This window comes from Dysidea avara, chromosome 3 (assembly GCF_963678975.1).
Source record: "Dysidea avara chromosome 3, odDysAvar1.4, whole genome shotgun sequence".
Lineage (NCBI taxonomy): Eukaryota > Metazoa > Porifera > Demospongiae > Dictyoceratida > Dysideidae > Dysidea > Dysidea avara.
The window spans coordinates 19,679,133-19,697,588 of record NC_089274.1 but is presented as its reverse complement, the minus strand read 5'-3'; the positions used below and the strand labels follow the sequence as shown (position 1 = coordinate 19,697,588).

At 39.2% G+C, this 18,456-nt stretch overlaps 3 protein-coding genes across 7 annotated transcripts in view; all 3 read right to left on the bottom strand.

The window, feature by feature from the left end:
* The window catches only part of LOC136249995 (leucine carboxyl methyltransferase 1-like), a 28,510-nt gene extending 21,009 nt beyond the window's left edge, over window positions 1-7,501 (bottom strand). For both annotated transcript variants that reach the window (XM_066042149.1, XM_066042150.1), the window contains exons 1-3: window positions 7,420-7,501; window positions 7,221-7,375; window positions 7,084-7,172 (exon numbers count right to left, since the gene is read on the bottom strand). In XM_066042149.1, the coding sequence (XP_065898221.1) occupies window positions 7,084-7,172; window positions 7,221-7,300 (169 nt within the window). In that variant the 5' untranslated portion in view covers window positions 7,301-7,375; window positions 7,420-7,501. The remainder of the gene's footprint in view (window positions 1-7,083; window positions 7,173-7,220; window positions 7,376-7,419) is intronic.
* On the bottom strand, window positions 7,427-16,708 carry LOC136249992 (NPC intracellular cholesterol transporter 1-like). Of its 2 annotated transcripts, none has more exons than XM_066042140.1 (23): window positions 16,561-16,708; window positions 15,213-16,505; window positions 14,915-15,156; window positions 14,773-14,870; window positions 13,297-13,408; window positions 12,679-12,751; window positions 12,470-12,631; window positions 12,118-12,318; window positions 11,259-11,376; window positions 10,860-10,939; window positions 10,578-10,769; window positions 10,321-10,527; window positions 10,198-10,271; window positions 10,005-10,144; window positions 9,830-9,947; window positions 9,717-9,775; window positions 8,795-8,921; window positions 8,673-8,746; window positions 8,163-8,320; window positions 7,994-8,107; window positions 7,868-7,942; window positions 7,727-7,814; window positions 7,427-7,673 (listed from the first exon to the last, which is right to left on the bottom strand). In XM_066042140.1, the coding sequence occupies exons 1-23, from the start codon at window positions 16,612-16,614 to the stop codon at window positions 7,474-7,476; spliced, it is 4,059 nt and encodes a 1,352-aa protein (XP_065898212.1). In that variant the 5' UTR covers window positions 16,615-16,708; the 3' UTR covers window positions 7,427-7,473. The 2 variants fall into 2 exon arrangements, with proteins under 2 accessions (XP_065898212.1, XP_065898211.1); XM_066042139.1 differs by having other exon boundaries at window positions 13,297-13,411; window positions 14,776-14,870.
* Window positions 16,709-16,965: 257 nt separating this feature from the next.
* Window positions 16,966-18,456, bottom strand: part of LOC136249993 (NPC intracellular cholesterol transporter 1-like) — a 14,247-nt gene continuing 12,756 nt past the window's right edge. For 2 of the 3 annotated variants that reach the window (XM_066042141.1, XM_066042142.1), the window contains exons 16-23: window positions 18,400-18,456; window positions 18,214-18,340; window positions 17,860-17,933; window positions 17,655-17,812; window positions 17,486-17,599; window positions 17,360-17,434; window positions 17,219-17,306; window positions 16,966-17,169 (exon numbers count right to left, since the gene is read on the bottom strand). The exon at window positions 18,400-18,456 is cut by the window's right edge and continues 2 nt beyond it. In XM_066042141.1, the coding sequence (XP_065898213.1) occupies window positions 17,003-17,169; window positions 17,219-17,306; window positions 17,360-17,434; window positions 17,486-17,599; window positions 17,655-17,812; window positions 17,860-17,933; window positions 18,214-18,340; window positions 18,400-18,456 (860 nt within the window). In that variant the 3' untranslated portion in view covers window positions 16,966-17,002. Of the gene's footprint in view, window positions 17,170-17,218; window positions 17,307-17,359; window positions 17,435-17,485; window positions 17,600-17,654; window positions 17,813-17,859; window positions 17,934-18,213; window positions 18,341-18,399 lie in introns of those variants that run through there. The other variant, XM_066042143.1, reaches the window with a different exon arrangement.

Below are 18,456 nucleotides of genomic sequence, written 5' to 3'. Positions count from 1 at the left end.
ATTTAATGACTGGGCAGGGATACACTAACTACCATTACTGGAAGAAGGTACGTAATTAAAATATTTTCAATACTTGTTTATCAAAAAGGAACCAGCAATTAATTATCATTGAAAAAAAAGAAGAAAAGTACTTTAAAGCAACATGTGTTTATAGTAGAGGTGTGCGATGACTAATTTAAACATATCTCGATATTTCCTTTGAACTTATCTCGATTATCTAACACATCTCGATAACTGAAGCATTTATTTATTTTAGTAAGCTGCCAATATTGTAACCAGTAACGTAAGCAAATTGAAATTTGAAGACTATAAAAAAGTGAATAATGTTTGTCTTAACACTGTTCCCAAGTGGTAGGAGAGTTGGGGCCCCCAGGAGGTGCCTACACCATCAGGTATACAAATAATTTACGGAAGTTTACTATTATCTAGATTAATAAACCTATCATCCTTATCTCGATAAGTCTTATGATATCTCGATAATCAAATATATCTAGATAATCGCATACCTCTAGTTTATAGCTACTCAAACAAGTGGTTACCACTCACATACCAGAGTTATTAACACAACCTTAAGATCATCCCCACAAGTTACCATTTCTACTAATAATAGCACACACAGTGCAGTTACCCCTACGAACAGCTAACAAGCCAACTTGTAGCATTAATAAGATTATAGTAGCCACACAAAGATGTCTGTTCAGTCTAGTGTAGCAGCTACTAATAAGTCAATGTTAGGGAGTAAACTGGCAACACTACCATCTGCTGTTATTCTACCACATGTCAACAGTATAGTAAGATGCTACCTGACATTAGTACTGGCAGAAAGAGGCCACCGCTATACATACACACCACACAGCATCTGTTGTTATAAAGTTGTACTTGTAGGGACGATATTCAATTTATGTTTGTTGTTTATGTTATTTGTTTGTAACGGATATGGTTGCATCAGTTAGCAACCACTTCAGTAGAAAGTAAACTTCCAACTTTGTTGATAAAACTTATTGCTGTTATGTTGCCTTAGTCGTTTATTAGTTTATAATTTCTTCATTTTGATTCATATTCAACACCACACTGTCTACTTTTTAAGTTTAAAACAAACCAGTTGGGGAAAATAACTACTATCATGTGTATCATATGAGAAACACTTCAGGTAATCTCTTATGTAGACAACTAAATGGCGCCACTGAAGAAAGCATGTAAAATTGTCAAGTATTAAGCTATTACATGTAGCTTATAATATGGAGTTGGACATACAATGTACTACTATCACAGATAATAGAGTTGTGTCACATTGTAAATTTGGTGTGTCTCGTGTCGTGAACGTTGTCTAGTAGAGGTGGCTAAATGGATCAGTTGTACTCCATAGAAAAAGTAACTGATCTATCACATTCCTTCAACAAGTATTACAACTATAGCCTAGCCAGACTGTAGTGTAGGTGAGCTTACAAGGGTACAGGCCAGCATGTGCACTTGTCAGTCAGACCAGAGATCTAGAACACCGTACAAGTATGGTAGATAGTTGGGCCTAAGAGGAGTCAAGCACACAATATCTTCACCATCACCAATATTGTCTATCAATATGAAGTACCCACACACTTTAGTACAAATCTTGGTACAATTGGTCTCTAAACTACAACTCAATTATCAAGCATGTTGCAAGTGCAGTCACTGTAACTATTATAACTCATTTAGTGACTGCCAACTACAGGGACCACCTGTGTTAATAACTGAATTAAACACATGTGTTATTTTGAAATGAATTATTATACCAGTTAACTGGTGTAATACCCAACTACCCTAATAGAGCAACCATTTGGCATCCAGTAATCCTTCAAAATACTTCCAATGACACAACCCAAGCTTTGCGTATTAACTGGTTACGAATATTATTTTAAAATTTCTTGCCTGAACTGTATCAGACTGTAACCTAGCTAGCCAATTACATGACAGACAAGGCTGAAATTGATTGTGGGAATTACAATTTCAAATACGGAGCACACCCACATTACAGATAATATAAAATAATCATTCTACAACAAAGCCTATCTCTCTGGGTCTTCAGTAAACTCCATAAACAGTCCTTAAACAACTCAGCGACCTTAATTTAAAACACTTAACTCACTTAACTGAATTTTTCTGTGATATCCCTAGGACTTGTCCATTCATGTTGACAAAACATAGCCAGAACCTACCAGCTGCCAACCCATAATTAATTTTCTCAAGCACGGATATAAAAAACAAATCTAGTGGTTGTACTCGGGTGATTGCTCACCCAGTGTGGGATATTAGCCTGCTGTGGAAGTGTAATGTATCAGCTTTGGGTATACATATCAGGCAAGACCCTCGTGCCCATGTTATTGCTGTTGCTTACAGCACCATTCCAATTTTTAAAAATATTTCATTTCCTACATCTAGATATGAACTAAAGAATATTCCTTCAACACATGGTATGATGTACAAAACATGGCCATAATAGTATTTGCCAAGACCATACCCATCATCAGCTTTACTAAAAATACTCTAATAGAACATTCAACAATTTTACAGTGGCAGACTAACCACTCCAATTTTTACAGTGACATATAGGTCACTAGATAAGTGGTACTTGTCCAGAATGCAGGCCTTAACAAGAACACCTTTTATGACATATTGTACAGTCTCAGTGATAACAATCATACTTTTATAGAAATGTAGAAATGTAACTTGAAAATATTCAATGGAAAACTTTCCTTGTGATTACAGCAATCATTTGGTAAACACGTATATTTTACAGATCATGTGAACTCATCTAATAAAATTAATCATGGATCATTCATTGGATAAAATGTAGGGGCATTTTGAAGACGAATTGGTCAATAAACATATACACTATTATCCAATTCATAATGAGAGTTGTATAAGACTAAAGCTATATTACTACAGATAGTATTTGTCATCTTTCCTAAATATATCACTAAAAGGCTATACCAACAAATTCCCAGCCTTCAGTATATTGTTAAGACTGTCTTGAACAACCATTCTAAGTTGTGCCAAAAAATTGTACATCATAACATGCTCATTTTCAAAATTCCTTTATGTAGTTGTAACATGGGCCCCAGTGATTTGACTGATATGTACACCCAAAGCTCGAGGGCCCAAGAGCGTGTGTGTACATATCAGGCAAATCACGAGGGCACGTTATACAACTGATATGTACCATGCCAACTGCAGGCTAAGAGCCTGCAGGCGATTAATCTCCCAAACCAATATGAGACTGATCACTGAATTTATTATATAGATCGACTTGTACAATTCGATTATGGTCAGCAGCAACTAACATTGTGACTATGTTTGTTAACATGAACGGGCAAGTCCTAAGGGTATCACGGAAAAGTTCAATCAAGCGATTTTACAAGTATTTTAAAGCCGCTGCATCGTTTTACAGACTGTTTACAACATTTACTAAACTTCTATAGTGGTAAACTTCATTGTAAAGTGTTCATCTCATGTTACTTGAAAAGTGGGCATGGTCCATATTCAAAATACGGCAAACCGCTTGTGAATATACTATAACACTAGTTCTCACCATAAACCAACGTTTCTCAACTCATAGGATGGCAAGGGCGACAAATCACTTCCGTTTGAGTGCTGTAGGATGCAAAATCTGACACATGGTTTTCATCACATGACCAATAATAAATTCCCACAATCAATTTTGGCTTGACTTTTTTCTATAAAGAAATTGGCGATACTGCTCCCACATCAAGGCCATGCTACATTTAAAATGAACCATAGCCACCCATGGTTTAACTTAAAAGTGATAATTTCACATCCCGTAAAATATGTTCATGACTAATAACTTGTTGCGTTTTATTGCAAGATTGTAAACAGCCTGAATGCTTGAAGGTAATGCAACAGCACAGAGCGCTTGGAAATGTAGCCAAAAGAACAGCGCTAGCCCATTGCAGACTGTTATTTAACTCAACAGGCTTGTTTACTACCTGTTCTTACCAGTGCTACAATCCTGACAACATTAAAAGTTTGTACCAGCTGCTAGAGCCTGGCTGATACAATGCTCAGGGTAAAACTTTATTGAGCCAATTCTTTTTGCTACCAAATGAAGATGTGAACTGCAGAGGAGATACCTTATGAGTAAAACAGCATAAATTTATACCATTACCATCACTTTGTTTACAATTATCCCGTTAGGAGATCACAATAAGTTTACCATTTAGTGGCATGGTCTACTTAGCTTAAATAACCTGTCAAGACATGTATTTCCGCAACAAAATGATTCAAAGTTGTTGTAGCAGGATGTATGGAAGTGAGAGTTGTTCATTTCCCAACCACAATTGTTCATAAAACAGCATCAAATGCTTGTCACACTTGTATAGTTTCAGTACTTGTATGGCTTGGTATACTGCACCTTTAAATGTACCATGCATAAGTATCATGGAGTTTGCCTTTGAAGTTAGGTGGCTTCATGGTACATATAGTATCATGATAAATTCTGTCATGATGAATCAAACCAGTCGAATCAGTAGTAACTACAATAGCTTGCATGGCCAAACTGCTACTCTTTGTTTGTAATAGGTAGGAAAGATTGGATGAAGTTGTGAACTTCCACCAAAATTTGGTGAGTTTGATTTCATTGGCTAGCTGCACATTGGCATGGTGAAACAAATTTTACTGCAAAACTTCAAACAAGACTGATACTGTTGTTATGTAGCATTTTCCAAGCAAGAAGCTATGGAAACTGTTAACTTTGTCTAACACTCATCAGACCAAGTCTTGTGTAGCTGGACCACTACCTCCTGCCCATACATAGGGTCCGCAATGCGAAAAATCGATATCCTCCAATCAGCTACCTAACTGTTGTCATGTGTTAGGCTAAGTGCAACTTGAATAACACCAGCGTGGCAGCCAAATTTGTCACTTTCTTCTAGTAGAAAACGATACAAATGTCTTAAAATCACGTGATTTTTCGTTGCAGCAGTTCGTAGGGTTCTTCGTATGCAACGATATTCACTCTCAACATTGTTCAAGTAGTCTATCATCAATTCAAAGTATTGGTGGTTTGATTTTATTGGTCAGTTTCCGGTGGCAGCACGATCTGTGCAGCGCTTTGGCGACAGACAAAATGTTTCTTGCTCTGGAGCACAGGACAAGCAGAGCAGCAACTGCGCCGTGGGTCAGCAATGACCAGTACTAGGTAAAGTACCTGCATGCGGAGTATGGTTATAATTGAAGCTTGTTAGCCATCTGGCTGAGCCATCTATATGCTGAAATTCGGCCAAAATGATGTGATTTTTGCAAACAAATACCAGAATGGTTGATACATCAGTGAGACAGTCTCCAACATCAAGGATACAAAGCTTATAAACACCTAACGATACGGCTATCTCGCCCAGTAAACGCATAGAGCAATCCAATGCATGAAATAGACACTCACGTGATTGAAATTCAAATTGTGGAAATACCTATGAAATTGCTTTCATTTCTGAGTAGGAACCATGCACTGTGCTCCTTTTGTAAGTAATTGTGTTAATTGTTCACTCAGGCGTGGTCTGGACCAGTGCAGGTGTGTTTTATGCTCTGATGGCATCATAGGGAGAGTCTCAGACTGCTGGGTTAATCGAGATGTTGAACCTAATGCACACACATTGATTTTTACTTGATTTCAAGTGATTTTAATGTCGTTGGAATAGATTATAGTTGTATTTTCCGAGATTTGAATATCGATCACGTGAGTGCCTATTTCCTATTTCATGCATTGGATTGCTCTATGCGTTTACTGGGTGAGATAGCCGTATTGTTAGGTGTTTATAAGCTTCGTATCCTTGATGTTGGAGACTGTCTCACTGATGTATCAACCATTCTGGTATTTGTTTGCAAAAATCGCATCATTTTGGCCGAATTTCAGCATATAGATGGCTCAGCCAGATGGCTAACAAGCTTCAATTATAACCATACTCTGCATGCAGGTACTTTACCTAGTACTGGTCATTGCTGACCCACGGCGCAGTTGCTGCTCTGCTTGTCCTGTGCTCCAGAGCAAGAAACATTTTGTCTGTCGCCAAAAAGCTACACAGATGGTGCTGCCACCGGAAACTGACCAATAAAATCAAATCACCAATACTTTGAGTTGATGAAAGACTACTTGAACAATGTTGAGAGTGAATATCGTGGCATACGAAGAACCCTACGAACTGCTGCAACGAAAAATCACGTGATTTTAAGACATTTGTATTGTTTTCTACCAGAAGAAAGTGACAAACTTGGCTGCCACACTGGTGTTATTCAAGTTACCCTTAGCCTAACACATGACAATAGTTAGGTAGTTGATTGGAGGATATCGATTTTTCACGTTGCGGACCCTACCATACACAAAGAAAAAGTAGTGGTCTGGCTATGTAGACTACACCCTATCTAGCTAACCAATCACGTCACAAATAAAAAGTGGAGGCAAGATAGCGCCCTAGCCTATAACTATAAGTACAACTGGAGGAATGATATTTTAATATAACAAGGGGGTGTCACGTCGGCTCACGCTGTAGGTAGATCTGCGACCGCGGTCAAAGTCTTGACCGGGGAAAATTTCACCTTGACCCTTGACTTGCAGCATTTATCGTCTTTGACCTGTGACTTGAGCATTTCTTGTCAAACTTTTGACCTACACTTATTTCTCTATTTTCCTATACGCACCTGCGCTTGTAACCTAGTATAATATTTTCTTAGTGCGTGCTACCAGCAGCTGGGAGAGAAAAATTATTATAATTACGGCGAAATGCCTGATGGAGCTTTAAAACATCTTCTTAGAGATCCTTACCTCTTGTGAGTTACGTATAATCCCGTAAACTTGATAATAGCTACGTATAGTTTTCGATTGTGGGTTTCGAACCTTCCGTATCGTCTTGACCCTTGACCCACTGTAAGAGCTGTTTAGTGGCCTTGACCGTTGACTTAGAGTTTGACCGCGGTCGCAGATCTACCTACAGCAAGAGCCTGAGTGACACCCCCTTGTATAACATACACTCTCTAATTAAATCGCACCAAAACAGCTGAAGAATACACATATACTATAATGGCAGGTTAAAACATTACCTCGGCTGATTTCGGGTGACTTCCTTTCAGCCTTTTTACAAAAGTGTTTCACAAACTCGTCACGCCAATATCCCTTCTCCGTCGCGTACCTGGCAGATACGGTTACTCAACACAAAAAGTATAACACTGATTTATACCTTTTGCACGAAGTCGCGTCATTGTTAGTCGCTATAATTGCCTCGTCCTCTGTTATGCCTTCGCTACAAATAGCAGCCATCCTCGTGCACGTGACGCGGCTTTCTGTTCAGGCGCAGGTTGGGCCTTAGAATTACTCCCCAATCTTCTTACAAGGCTGAAATTGCATGGTCACAGCACAACAAATACGCTTTCATACACCTGATGATTTTGGATTATATCTTCTTCATTTAAAATAAATAATGTGAACAAAATTCATGCATTAACGAGTTTAGTATTTTCAGTTGGTCTACCCAGCTCAACACTTCCTACTAATCTAGGATATGTGCCTGCTGAGGATCGAGAGGAGGATCGGGAGCGAGGCCTAACTGGCTCATAATTGACAGCATCCTCATTAAGAGAATGATTTGAGGAGGAATGAAGGGAGTCTATGTCAGTGAGCGGAACACCTGGCCCTGAAATGGATACACACATGTGTGACACCAGACATCATCATGCACACCCTCACCAATATAGGATAGTAACACTGGTAGGAACACTAGTCCATGAAGTGCACCAAACGCGATCATCAACATGTACATGGCAAAGTAGAATTCCTGTGATGAAGAAACACTTGACACTACAGCTCTATCCCAACATCATCACTCACCACAAAGATTTGTGACTTAGCAAATACCAACACAGACACACCAAGGAACTTTGTGAATGTTATTCCACTGAGGACCTATAGTAACAGTACACTAAACAGTAGGTTGTATACTATCACTGTAATTACCGAGGTGCCCATGTGTGTAATGGCATCTTTAGCCCTCTCCAGTCTACTATGATATGGTGAATGTGCAAACCATCGAACAATGTGGGAACAAAACTCTACTGATATACCAACAGCCTGGACAAGAACACACACAACATTAAATCCACTGAAACAAGTCTCCATCACTTACCATGACAAGGTTGACTAGGGATATAGCATTAAGGGAAATCCCCACCCATGCCATCATCCCCAGCATGTCCACAATAATAAGGGCCACAGTAGCCGTCACAATAAGTGCCGAAATGATGTTAAACCCCATCAGTAAGAATGACATCACAAATACAGCAGCTACATGGTCAGCACAACACCACTATGTCAATGTGTAGTATTTATCATAGCATAAATTTTCACAGGACAAGTACAAGGTCCACTAGTATATCTACAGGTACCTTCTTTTACTACTTTTTATTTCCATGATACCTAATCAAACAAAAAATTTCGTTTTCCTTGTGCTTGTTTGTTTACTTTCTACAACATAATTACAACTTGTGAACCCGTACATAACACATCAAACAAAAGAATGACACAATTTTTTTCCATTTTGTATTTCAAGTATTTAGTACTCCTAGAGCATTGCACAAAACAATACATGACACACAGGCAAATATGCACACACTACAATATCGTAAATTGACTATACCTAGAGAAATGCAAAGGTTGATCGCCACATCAATCTTGATGGTCAGGTATTGCTCATAGAACACATAGAACACACTACACAACACAACTCATAATCAACTGATGTGATACTAGTCTACTAACCTGTAGGCAAACACCTCATGACCAAGTGTGTGACTGAAATCATCGGAATACTCTCTGGCTCGTTCAAGAGCATTAATAAAATCACTAGAGTCCCTCAGAATAGTATGGTAGGTCATCAGATATGATGCTACATTGAGTAACACAATGCAATAGTATGGTAGTACTGTTTAGTAGGGTTCTCCCTAAAATTAACAGTGCTTACCAAATTGCTACAATCACAGAAATAATCATACTTGACTTTTAGCATCAAATTTGCCTACCTAACCACAGTCGCAAGGCTAGAGGCCAAACGAAGCAGCACACAGCCACAATTTCACACTACATTAATAAACCACAAGTGGCCTACGCCTTTTGTGGTTCCAATGAGTGTCTGCCTCCTGTGCTCTGCCTTTCCTTTTATCTTAAATTACATGGTTGCCTTCTTCATGTAAGGAAACCATACTACTAAAGCATTAACTTTCTGTGTCCACTAGAGCCACAAAACTATCTGAAGCACTTGTACCACATGTATGAGGGAGTAGCTACCTGTAGCTGCACTTATAAATATATTACATGATGAATGGCAACTATGCACTTGAACAATCAGAGCATGCTTAGATTTAGAAGCAACTATAGCCCTTCCATGATCTAGTGCTATCAACTGCAGTTTTGCTATAGAACACAAGACACAGAAACTATGTCCTGTAATCTATTGCGTAGATCACTCGAGCTGAGCAATGAGATCAAGATACTCTAGTAAAGCAGTCACAGATGCTTTAACAAAGTAGTGCAAATTAAAAAAAATTAAAAATGAAGTAGGGCTCCAGTGTTAAAAAGTAGTGAAACAAGGATATGAATGACAGTAGTTATTACATACGGGAAAATCCCTACTTTAGCATGGAATCCTTTAAATTACATTACATTAGTAATTAGTTGTCATCACCTATAACATGGCTGTTGTTTTTACTAACGTTTACTGCACTAGAGAATGCTGCATGTCCCCTACACAAAGCAAAACATTTGATATTAATAAAACAAACAAGCAGCTTGACTCACCCTTGATTACATGTAGTTGTATCAGGATTACTAGTCAAGAACCATGGGAGATATCGCATGAACTCTGATGAATTAGGTCGATTATTGTTTACGTCCTTTACCAAACAATCATCGCAAACTGCAAGACATAAAATCTTCATCACACACACACACACATGCTCGAGCATACACTTACTGGATTTGTTTGTACCAGCAGCACATCTAGTCTCATCACTTGCTGTCCTATTCTTATACACCTTACAACACCCACTACGAGGATCACTCCACGCAAAATACGAGTCCAACCAAATACTGGCATGTTCAGAAATCTTTGAACTGTAAAGTGAACAAGTGTCAGTGTCTAGATCATTGTTATATATGTTACTCACTATTCTGATATCAGTGATGCACTAGATATCTGTACACCCATAGAGTCCTGGTTACAACCAGCTGTGGAGCATATCTAACAAGGCATAACCTCTCAACACTCACAAAGTATATAAATACAGCACCTTGTTCTGGTTGGCTTCAATAGAGTAATTGTAGCCTTCCTTGATCACAAAGTACACTGGGGGACCAGTGTGCAAGTATGTACTCAAGTCATCAAAGTAGTCTTGTAGGTATGAGTCTTTTGGTAGTGCAATGGACTGTGATAATCCAATATCTTCATGGAACACTCCAACTAGCATGCCAAAGAATAGTGCACTGAAAATGTACATCTGAAAAAAAGTCAAAAAGTGTCCGAGTCAATATGGCTATCAGTACTTACCACTAACATTCTAATGTACTTGTGTAATATGAATGGAGCATAACAATTGCTCATGAAGAGAAATAAACTACTCTCATGGTTCTCTTCATCATCATCCTCGTTCTTGGGTAGGCGTACACAACAAATCAAGTCAGGACGGTTACTGGCTATTCTCTTAGAGTCCAAACCAAGCACAGCAGTAAACACTGATATCTATGGGAAGTATAGTACATGAACTAACCAGTGTACATATAGTATTGGAAGTATATACAGCAATCTGGTGTAATGTATGGGATACTTTACCTGAAGTAGGAAGTTAATGAAGACAGCTGTTCCAGCAAAGAATGAGAACGTTCTTACAGCAGGCATAGTTGATATACCACCTTAAGAAGGAAACCAGTACACCATAGTAACACTATACACTATGAAAATCACACATGCATACACATACACTACATGTGTACACACACAATTCATACACCAACACATTACACAACATACACAGACAGGTTTAGAAGCTCAGGTTTGTTTGAACTTGACTTGTCACAAGCTCAGACAGGCACTAACAGTGGACAGAGGCAAAAACTTTTGAGTAACACAATTATTATAAAACTGATGTGTTAATGTGTATGTGCTTTAAAACAAAGTAATTTTGGCACTCTGGACAGGAGAACCCTAAGACTCACACAGACATATACATACCTAATAAAAAGGCTGCAGTTTCAGTCAGAGAAGTTAACAGAATACTGGGAGCTACTTCACCCAGAGCATCACCAATCAGCAGGTTCACAGGTGCACCTGGTTTACTCCTCTGTTTCCTCTACACAAAGTGACAATCAGCTCACAATGGCCTACTTTATTCCACGGACCAGACTGGACTTGCGGACTGAGCTGGAAACAGCCTTTAAACAATAATCCAGAAATTATCTATCTCTTGCAACACTAGAGACACCACTATCGAGCTATAACTGCTGGTACTGCTCTTCATTACAAGTCAGATGAGACTAGCGCATGCACTAATAAATTAGAGTACACTTACGATACACGTGTACTCGCAGTGATAAAGCGTTGCAGAGGCTATTGTTGTAGCATACATGTTTTCCTTTGTTGCTTCAGTACTTAACACTAGCGTTAGGGTTGCAGTGATGAGCCAGATTATTTGCATAGTCCCATCACCTTGCCTGGTGGTGCCACCTAGCTACCTGCTAAGAATAATTACTGGCTCATCTCTACAGCTGTAACACTAGTGCTAAAACAACAAAGGAAAGCATCTACGCTACAAGAATAGCCCCTATCATGCTGTATCACTGCTAGTACACATGTATCGTAAGTGTATTCTAATTAATTAGCGCACGCGCTGGTGTCATGACTTGTAAGGAAGAGCCAGCAGCAGCACAGTTGTAGCTCGATAGTGGTATCTCCAGTGTGTGCAAGAGATGGATAATTCCTGGATTATTGTTTTAAAGCTGTTTCCAGCTCAGTCCGCGAGTCCAGTCCAGCCCGTGGAATAAAGTAAGCCGCTCACAATACATTAAAACATTCTAATTTGAACATAACCCACCTCAAAAGCATGAGTGAGGATGAACAAGTTGTCAGTACCAACAGCCAACACCAGAAATGGCACCACCTCAATGATGATCAGGGTGGCCTTAATTCTTAAGTAACTGAGTAATCCAATGGCAGCAACTACTGACAATGCCACTAATATGACACCTAGTAATCCCAGTCCTATCCTGGAGTTAGTCAACATCCCAAAATCAAACTGGAAGAGAGGATCAACATGATGTAAAGTGAGCACGGTGGAATAGATATTTACAAAAATATGTGTACTTGTATTGCCATGTAATAACCCCACCACCCACCCACCCACACACACACACACACACACAAACAAACACATAACGCACACGTACCCTTTGATGGTCACTACTGAACAGATTATACAATGTTCGGATGACACGTCTTGCGAAGCTACCCAGGAACAGTGCAATGTACAAGAACATCAATATGTAGCTGATGATGATGGTGCGGACATCAGCCAGGCTCTCGCGTTCAAGCTCAGAAGGAATAGAGCTCTAAACAACAGACACATGAAACATATTCTTAACAGTCTACACCTCACCTCAGAGGAAAAGGAGAACTTAAGTGCACTGTTATGTACCTTCTCCTTGTAAGACTTCATGTAGTTAATAAAACTGTAACAACAAATAACACTGTAAATGTATGCTATGCACACGTGTTGTATGTGAAATAATAGAGCATGTATAAACATGTGCGTAGTAATGTGTGTGCATGCGCGCGTGTGTGTGGGTACGTGCGGCACAAGTGTGCTGACATAATAAATGTCTATTGGTATCAGTACCAATATTACAATAGCGGTAACTTCAGATATCAGTGAAATTCGAATATATTTATTTGACTTAAGTACACAATAATTTCCCACCCTTACTTTTTGTAGCACTGAGGATAAAATGATGGCCAAGACCCTCAATTATTATTTTTGCATGGACCTTTTTTATTGCCACCTTTTTTCTGCTATGAAAAGATTTTGGGAACTACCTTTACTATATTTTGTAGTATCCATATTTGTGCTCAGACATAACACAAGAACATACTGCTACAAAATATCAGCATCAGTGTATCTAATTCTTTCCATATCAGTGCACCTCTAGACCGTGTAAAATAGCAGTGTGTGTAGTAATGGGTGAGTGTCTGTGTGCATGTCATCATAACGACTTACGCCTCTTCCCACTTTTCAGCAGGTTTATTCTTCTCCTTTTCATTGTGATTATTGATGACAAATGTGATGATGATAGCCCTAGCCATATCATACTGAGCACTTCCATTAACCATATCTGTAATGACACACATCACCACCATAGAATTATAGCATGATAGCCTCTGTGTGGCCAGTACAGCTTTTCTCTCTGCTACAGCTCTTTATCAATGGACGTTATCCACAATGACAAAGATGGCAGCGTTACTTGGGGGTACTAATGTACAGGCGCCTACGGAGAAATTGTTTGATCAATCATATTTCAGCCAGGGGAGGAGACATTGAGCTCTAAGCAACAGATATGGGTACAAGACAACAAAATAAACGATTTGTATCGCATGGTGGAAAATTTTTGAGATAACGTTTGTTTGCAGTGGCTTTTGTTACGTTATAACCATACCTGTTGGCTACTGGTTGGTATCTTTCTTCACGTGTAAAATATGATGATCAAAACAATTTCTTCATAGGCGCCTGTACATTAGTACCCCAAATAACGCAGCCATCTTATGCTCATGACATCATTGTGGATAAAGTCTATTAGAGATTATAAGTGCCTGGTCTGTCTTATTTGTTTTCACCACTGACAAGGTGATGATTAGACAAGAATCCTTTGGTAGCTTAATCCTTTGAAACAATGATGAACAAAGAGAACTATCCTTTCAAACAATGACAACAAAGAGAACAAGGCAATCAACACCTTCCTTAAGGGTCATGTGAAATCAATCATCACCCACCAGACTCTGATGGCTCCAGGCCCAAACCCTCAGAGCAGAGGCTTATCACCATGGTGGAGCAAAAAAAAGTAATCTGGCCACATGAGACTATTAGCAAGTATGCCAGAGGACGAACAGAACCATAATATGAACACATACAACATATCAAAATAATTTTTGCACAAGGTGAAGCTACACAATTTTAATCTGGTGCCTAGTTGTTTACTAGGGAGATTTTATGAAATAAAATTCAATAATATTACTTTACCAACAATAAATAATTTTATGAGACAGGCATTCATAAGTGTACATGATGTGTAACACATTGACCCCAGTGTTATTGTCCAGCCTGAGTAATCACATTGTAGGTAGAAATGCCCACATCATCTATGAGGCTAAAACTCCTGTTTAATCTTTGTTGGCATGTTCTACATTAGCTAAATAAAATTCCAAGCTAAGATGTGACAAGAGAAATTGTAATATTATCTACTAGAATCAAGCTTTACCCCATATGGCCTTGAGCTTACTGGCAGTGTTACATTAGTGTTCGCTATATAGTAATGCCAATAATGACGATTAGCTGATTTTTGTTTGATCAATAGTGAACAATCACAGGCGAGACCATTGGTTACCATGGTTACCTACATTACATCATTTTCATTAGTATACTGTTATACTGTGACCTCACAATATTATGTTACTTCAACCAGAGACACAATCAACTACCCACCATATCCTCCTAGAGCTACACTGGGGTCCACAGGTCCACCATACTCAGCCATACAAGGGATATTCAGGCCAGTAGCATTCAGAGATGATGGGTCCCTGTACAATACATTATACACACAATAGCTACAAACGCTTCTTACCTAGCGCAATAGTGGATGTGAGTGGATGAGTTAGCACTATCTGTAAAGACTGGTGTAACATGCTTGTTGAGCTTGTCATAGTCATTCTGAAAGTAGTTCAACACACTGTATACTGTACAGTTCAGGTTATCAGGAGAGAGAGGTTGAAAGCATATATCTTTCAAAGAGACGTAGTTAACTGTCCCATTTGTTTTATTGAATGGTACTTCTAAATGAATAATGTCATCTTGCATGTGCCAAATCTGTATAATAATAATAATACAATAATTATTTATGTGCACCATCAAGGATTGCTAACCTCATTCAAGACATCTTGTTGAAACACTCCACTAAAGTGATAAATCATTTTATAGTTCTGGCTGTCAGGAAAGCTAAAATCAGAACTGTGTGGAGCAGTAATGATTATCTGTGCTGTACGATAGAAAGGACCGAAGTGCTGATCAAAATATTCCTTCTCTTTTCTAGCACGACTACTTGGTGAAGACCACAACTCAACAGGATCAGTGGTTACTTCAAAGAACATCAACCCCACACAACAAGCAGCTAGTAATAACAGAGCTACAGGCACTACTAAAAACCAGAATGTCGCTGCTATATAACCCCAAACTGAGAATAGCTTGCTGATAAAGTGCTCACAACGACGACCAATGTCAGTCAAACAGAAAGATGTATCAGCAATACCAATAAGTTCGTAACCTTTTTTGTCAGTATCTCTACACAACTGCAACACCAGATAGGTCATTACACAAATCATAAAGATGATGTTATAAATGACAAAGCCAATAACACCAACAAATATCCCAAGGGGTATAAAGGTTACCTTTGTTGACCCTTTATCAGGAGGGATGGTGGGGGTAGCAGGGCACACAGCAGGACAATCACTACAACTACATGTTAACCCCTGATAGCGCTCGTCACAACCTATCAGTTTGGAATCACGAGCTGTCATATTCTTTGGAATAATACCACCACTGGAGTAGTCAGTGAAAGTGAAGTTCAATTGGAAAGGTGCTGGTGATCCAGGCATTGGTGTACCCATAAACTCCAACCATTTAGGACCAGTACAAGGATCATTAGAGCCACACATTAGTGATATCACCTTGGAGCTCTCCTGTGCAAATTGAACGTCTTTACATGAATTGAAGAACTTATCTGTATAGTCGTTTGTAAAGTAAACATCCACTGTCTTAATTGCAGGTGGCCTGCCAATGCTAGTGTTGAAGTCTAGAGACTCATTTCTTACATTCATGAACAGCGAGTTGCTGGGGTTACAAGTAGTGGCACAAAATATATCCATGAAATTTCTGTAACATGATGGACAACGTCCCAACAATTGCTGTGCTAGTTTTAAACTACTAGACTTTAGTGCGTTCATCTGACCTAAATTACAGCACACCCGAGTAGAGTTTGGTTTACTGCTGATATACCAGGGGCAGACGTCCTTCAGAGTGTTATATTCTATGCTATTGTCATCTAATAGTACACTGGGCGTATTATTGTAACAGTTCAACCAGTTACCATTGACCTGTTTACACTGGTCGTACCAGATACACGTGTTCTCGGCATGAATAGTGTCATTAAGAGACGACACCTGGCGAGAGGGAAAGTCACTCGACACATATTAGACTATGAACATAACCACGAACCTGGCCAGCGAAGTAGAGCAACAAAACGATCTCCCAATATCTCCACATCTTCATAGGAAGGAGACGCGACCAAACTATCCTCAAAACTCAAAAAGTGGTGTGAGCCTCGCGCGTGACTCCTTTGATGTCGTCATAACGTATGCCCTTATTTGGATTGGAGGTCACTTGTGGTCGCCTAGCAACACGCGCGTATTATAAACTGTACAATTCACGGTTATCATCATAGCTAGTGTTAGTAGTGTAGCAGCTGATATCAAAGTGGTCTGATTAATAGCATGCAGTACAGAAGCTGCATAGATATGATGAACTCTACTGAGAAGTCTAGCCGGCTAGCTCACATCATAGATAATATATACCTCCGTGTCCGGAGGTATATATTATCTATGTTCACATGTAGCAGCCTGATTAAAAATGACAACAATTAATAAATATAACAAACTAGCTAAGAGTTTAGTAGTCTGGCATCTTTGGTGGATCTTTCTAACTCAACTTCACTTGCCCCTTCATGTGATCGAGCCAGTGATGGGGAGTTGCGGGGAGCTGGTCTAGGTTGTGTTCCTGAGTTGACAACATCATCATTACTCACATGAGTCCAGGATGAGGAAGGACCTACAATGCAGCCTTGCTATAGCTACTTAGCTAGCCATCATACACTCACCAATATAGGACAGTAACACTGGTAGGAACACTAGTCCATGAAGTGCACCAAACACAATCATCAACATGTACATGGCAAAGTAGAATTCCTGTGAGGAAGAAACACTTCACACTACAGCTCTATCCCAACATCATCACTCACCACAAAGATTTGTGACTTAGCAAATACCAACACAGACACACCAAGGAACTTTGTGAACGTTATTCCACTGAGGACCTATAGTAACAGTACACTAAACAGTAGGTTGTATACTATCACTGTAATTACTGAGGTTCCCATGTGTGTAATGGCATCTTTAGCCCTCTCCAGTCTACTATGATATGGTGAATGTGCAAACCATCGAACAATGTGGGAACAAAACTCTACTGATATACCAACAGCCTGGACAAGAACACACACAACATTAAACCCGCTGAAACAAGTTTCCATTACTTACCATGACAAGGTTGACTAGGGATACAGCATTAAGGGAAATCCCCACCCATGCCATCATCCCCAGCATGTCCACAATAATGAGGGCCACAGTAGCCGTCACAATAAGTGCAGAAATGATGTTGAACCCCATCAGTAAGAATGACATCACAAACACAGCAGCTAAATATACACATCATAAATACTAATACGGCCCTCACTGACTATACCTAGTGAGATGCAGAGGTTGATTACCACATCAATCTTGATGGTCAAGTATTGCTCATAGTACACATAAAACACACTACGCAACACAACATGCAGCTGAGCTATATTAATTTGGTACACTTAATATCCTTACTAATGCGATGCATTAAGGGAGGATCAGCCCATGCATGAAATTATTATTGTTTGATGAATAGAAACTACTGATTGATTTTATGCATTCAAGTCGGTAAAGGGCATATGTTAGCTATGTGCTTTTATTGTTATTTTTAATGGGGATGATAGTGTAGTGTCATAATAATGTTAAGTGTACCAAAATCACATTGAAGATGCCTCCCAATAGCTACTAGTCTACTAACCTGTAGGCAAACACCTCATGACCAAGCGTGTGACTGAAATCATTGGAATACTCTCTAGCTCGTTCAAGAGCATTAATAAAATCACTAGAATCCCTCAGAATAGTATGGTAGGTCATCAGATATGATGCTACATTGAGTAACAAACCAATGCAGTAGTTATCACTTGTTTTAATGCAATACGATCACCTTTAATAAATGTTTTATTTTTGTACAGGTCCACTGCACTAGAGAATGCTGCATGCC

Bases quoted from the DNA above. Each gene is read 5' to 3' on its own strand.
- LOC136249992 (XM_066042140.1), bottom strand. From the start codon at position 16,614: ATGAAGATGTGGAGATATTGGGAGATCGTTTTGTTGCTCTACTTCGCT. The intron at 10,940-11,258 runs GTATGTATATGT...TTCCTTCTTAAG, and splicing joins AACTGCAGCCTTTTTATTAG to GTGGTATATCAACTATGCCT. The intron at 9,776-9,829 runs GTGAGTCAAGCT...TGCTTTGTGTAG, and splicing joins ACAACTACATGTAATCAAGG to GGGACATGCAGCATTCTCTA.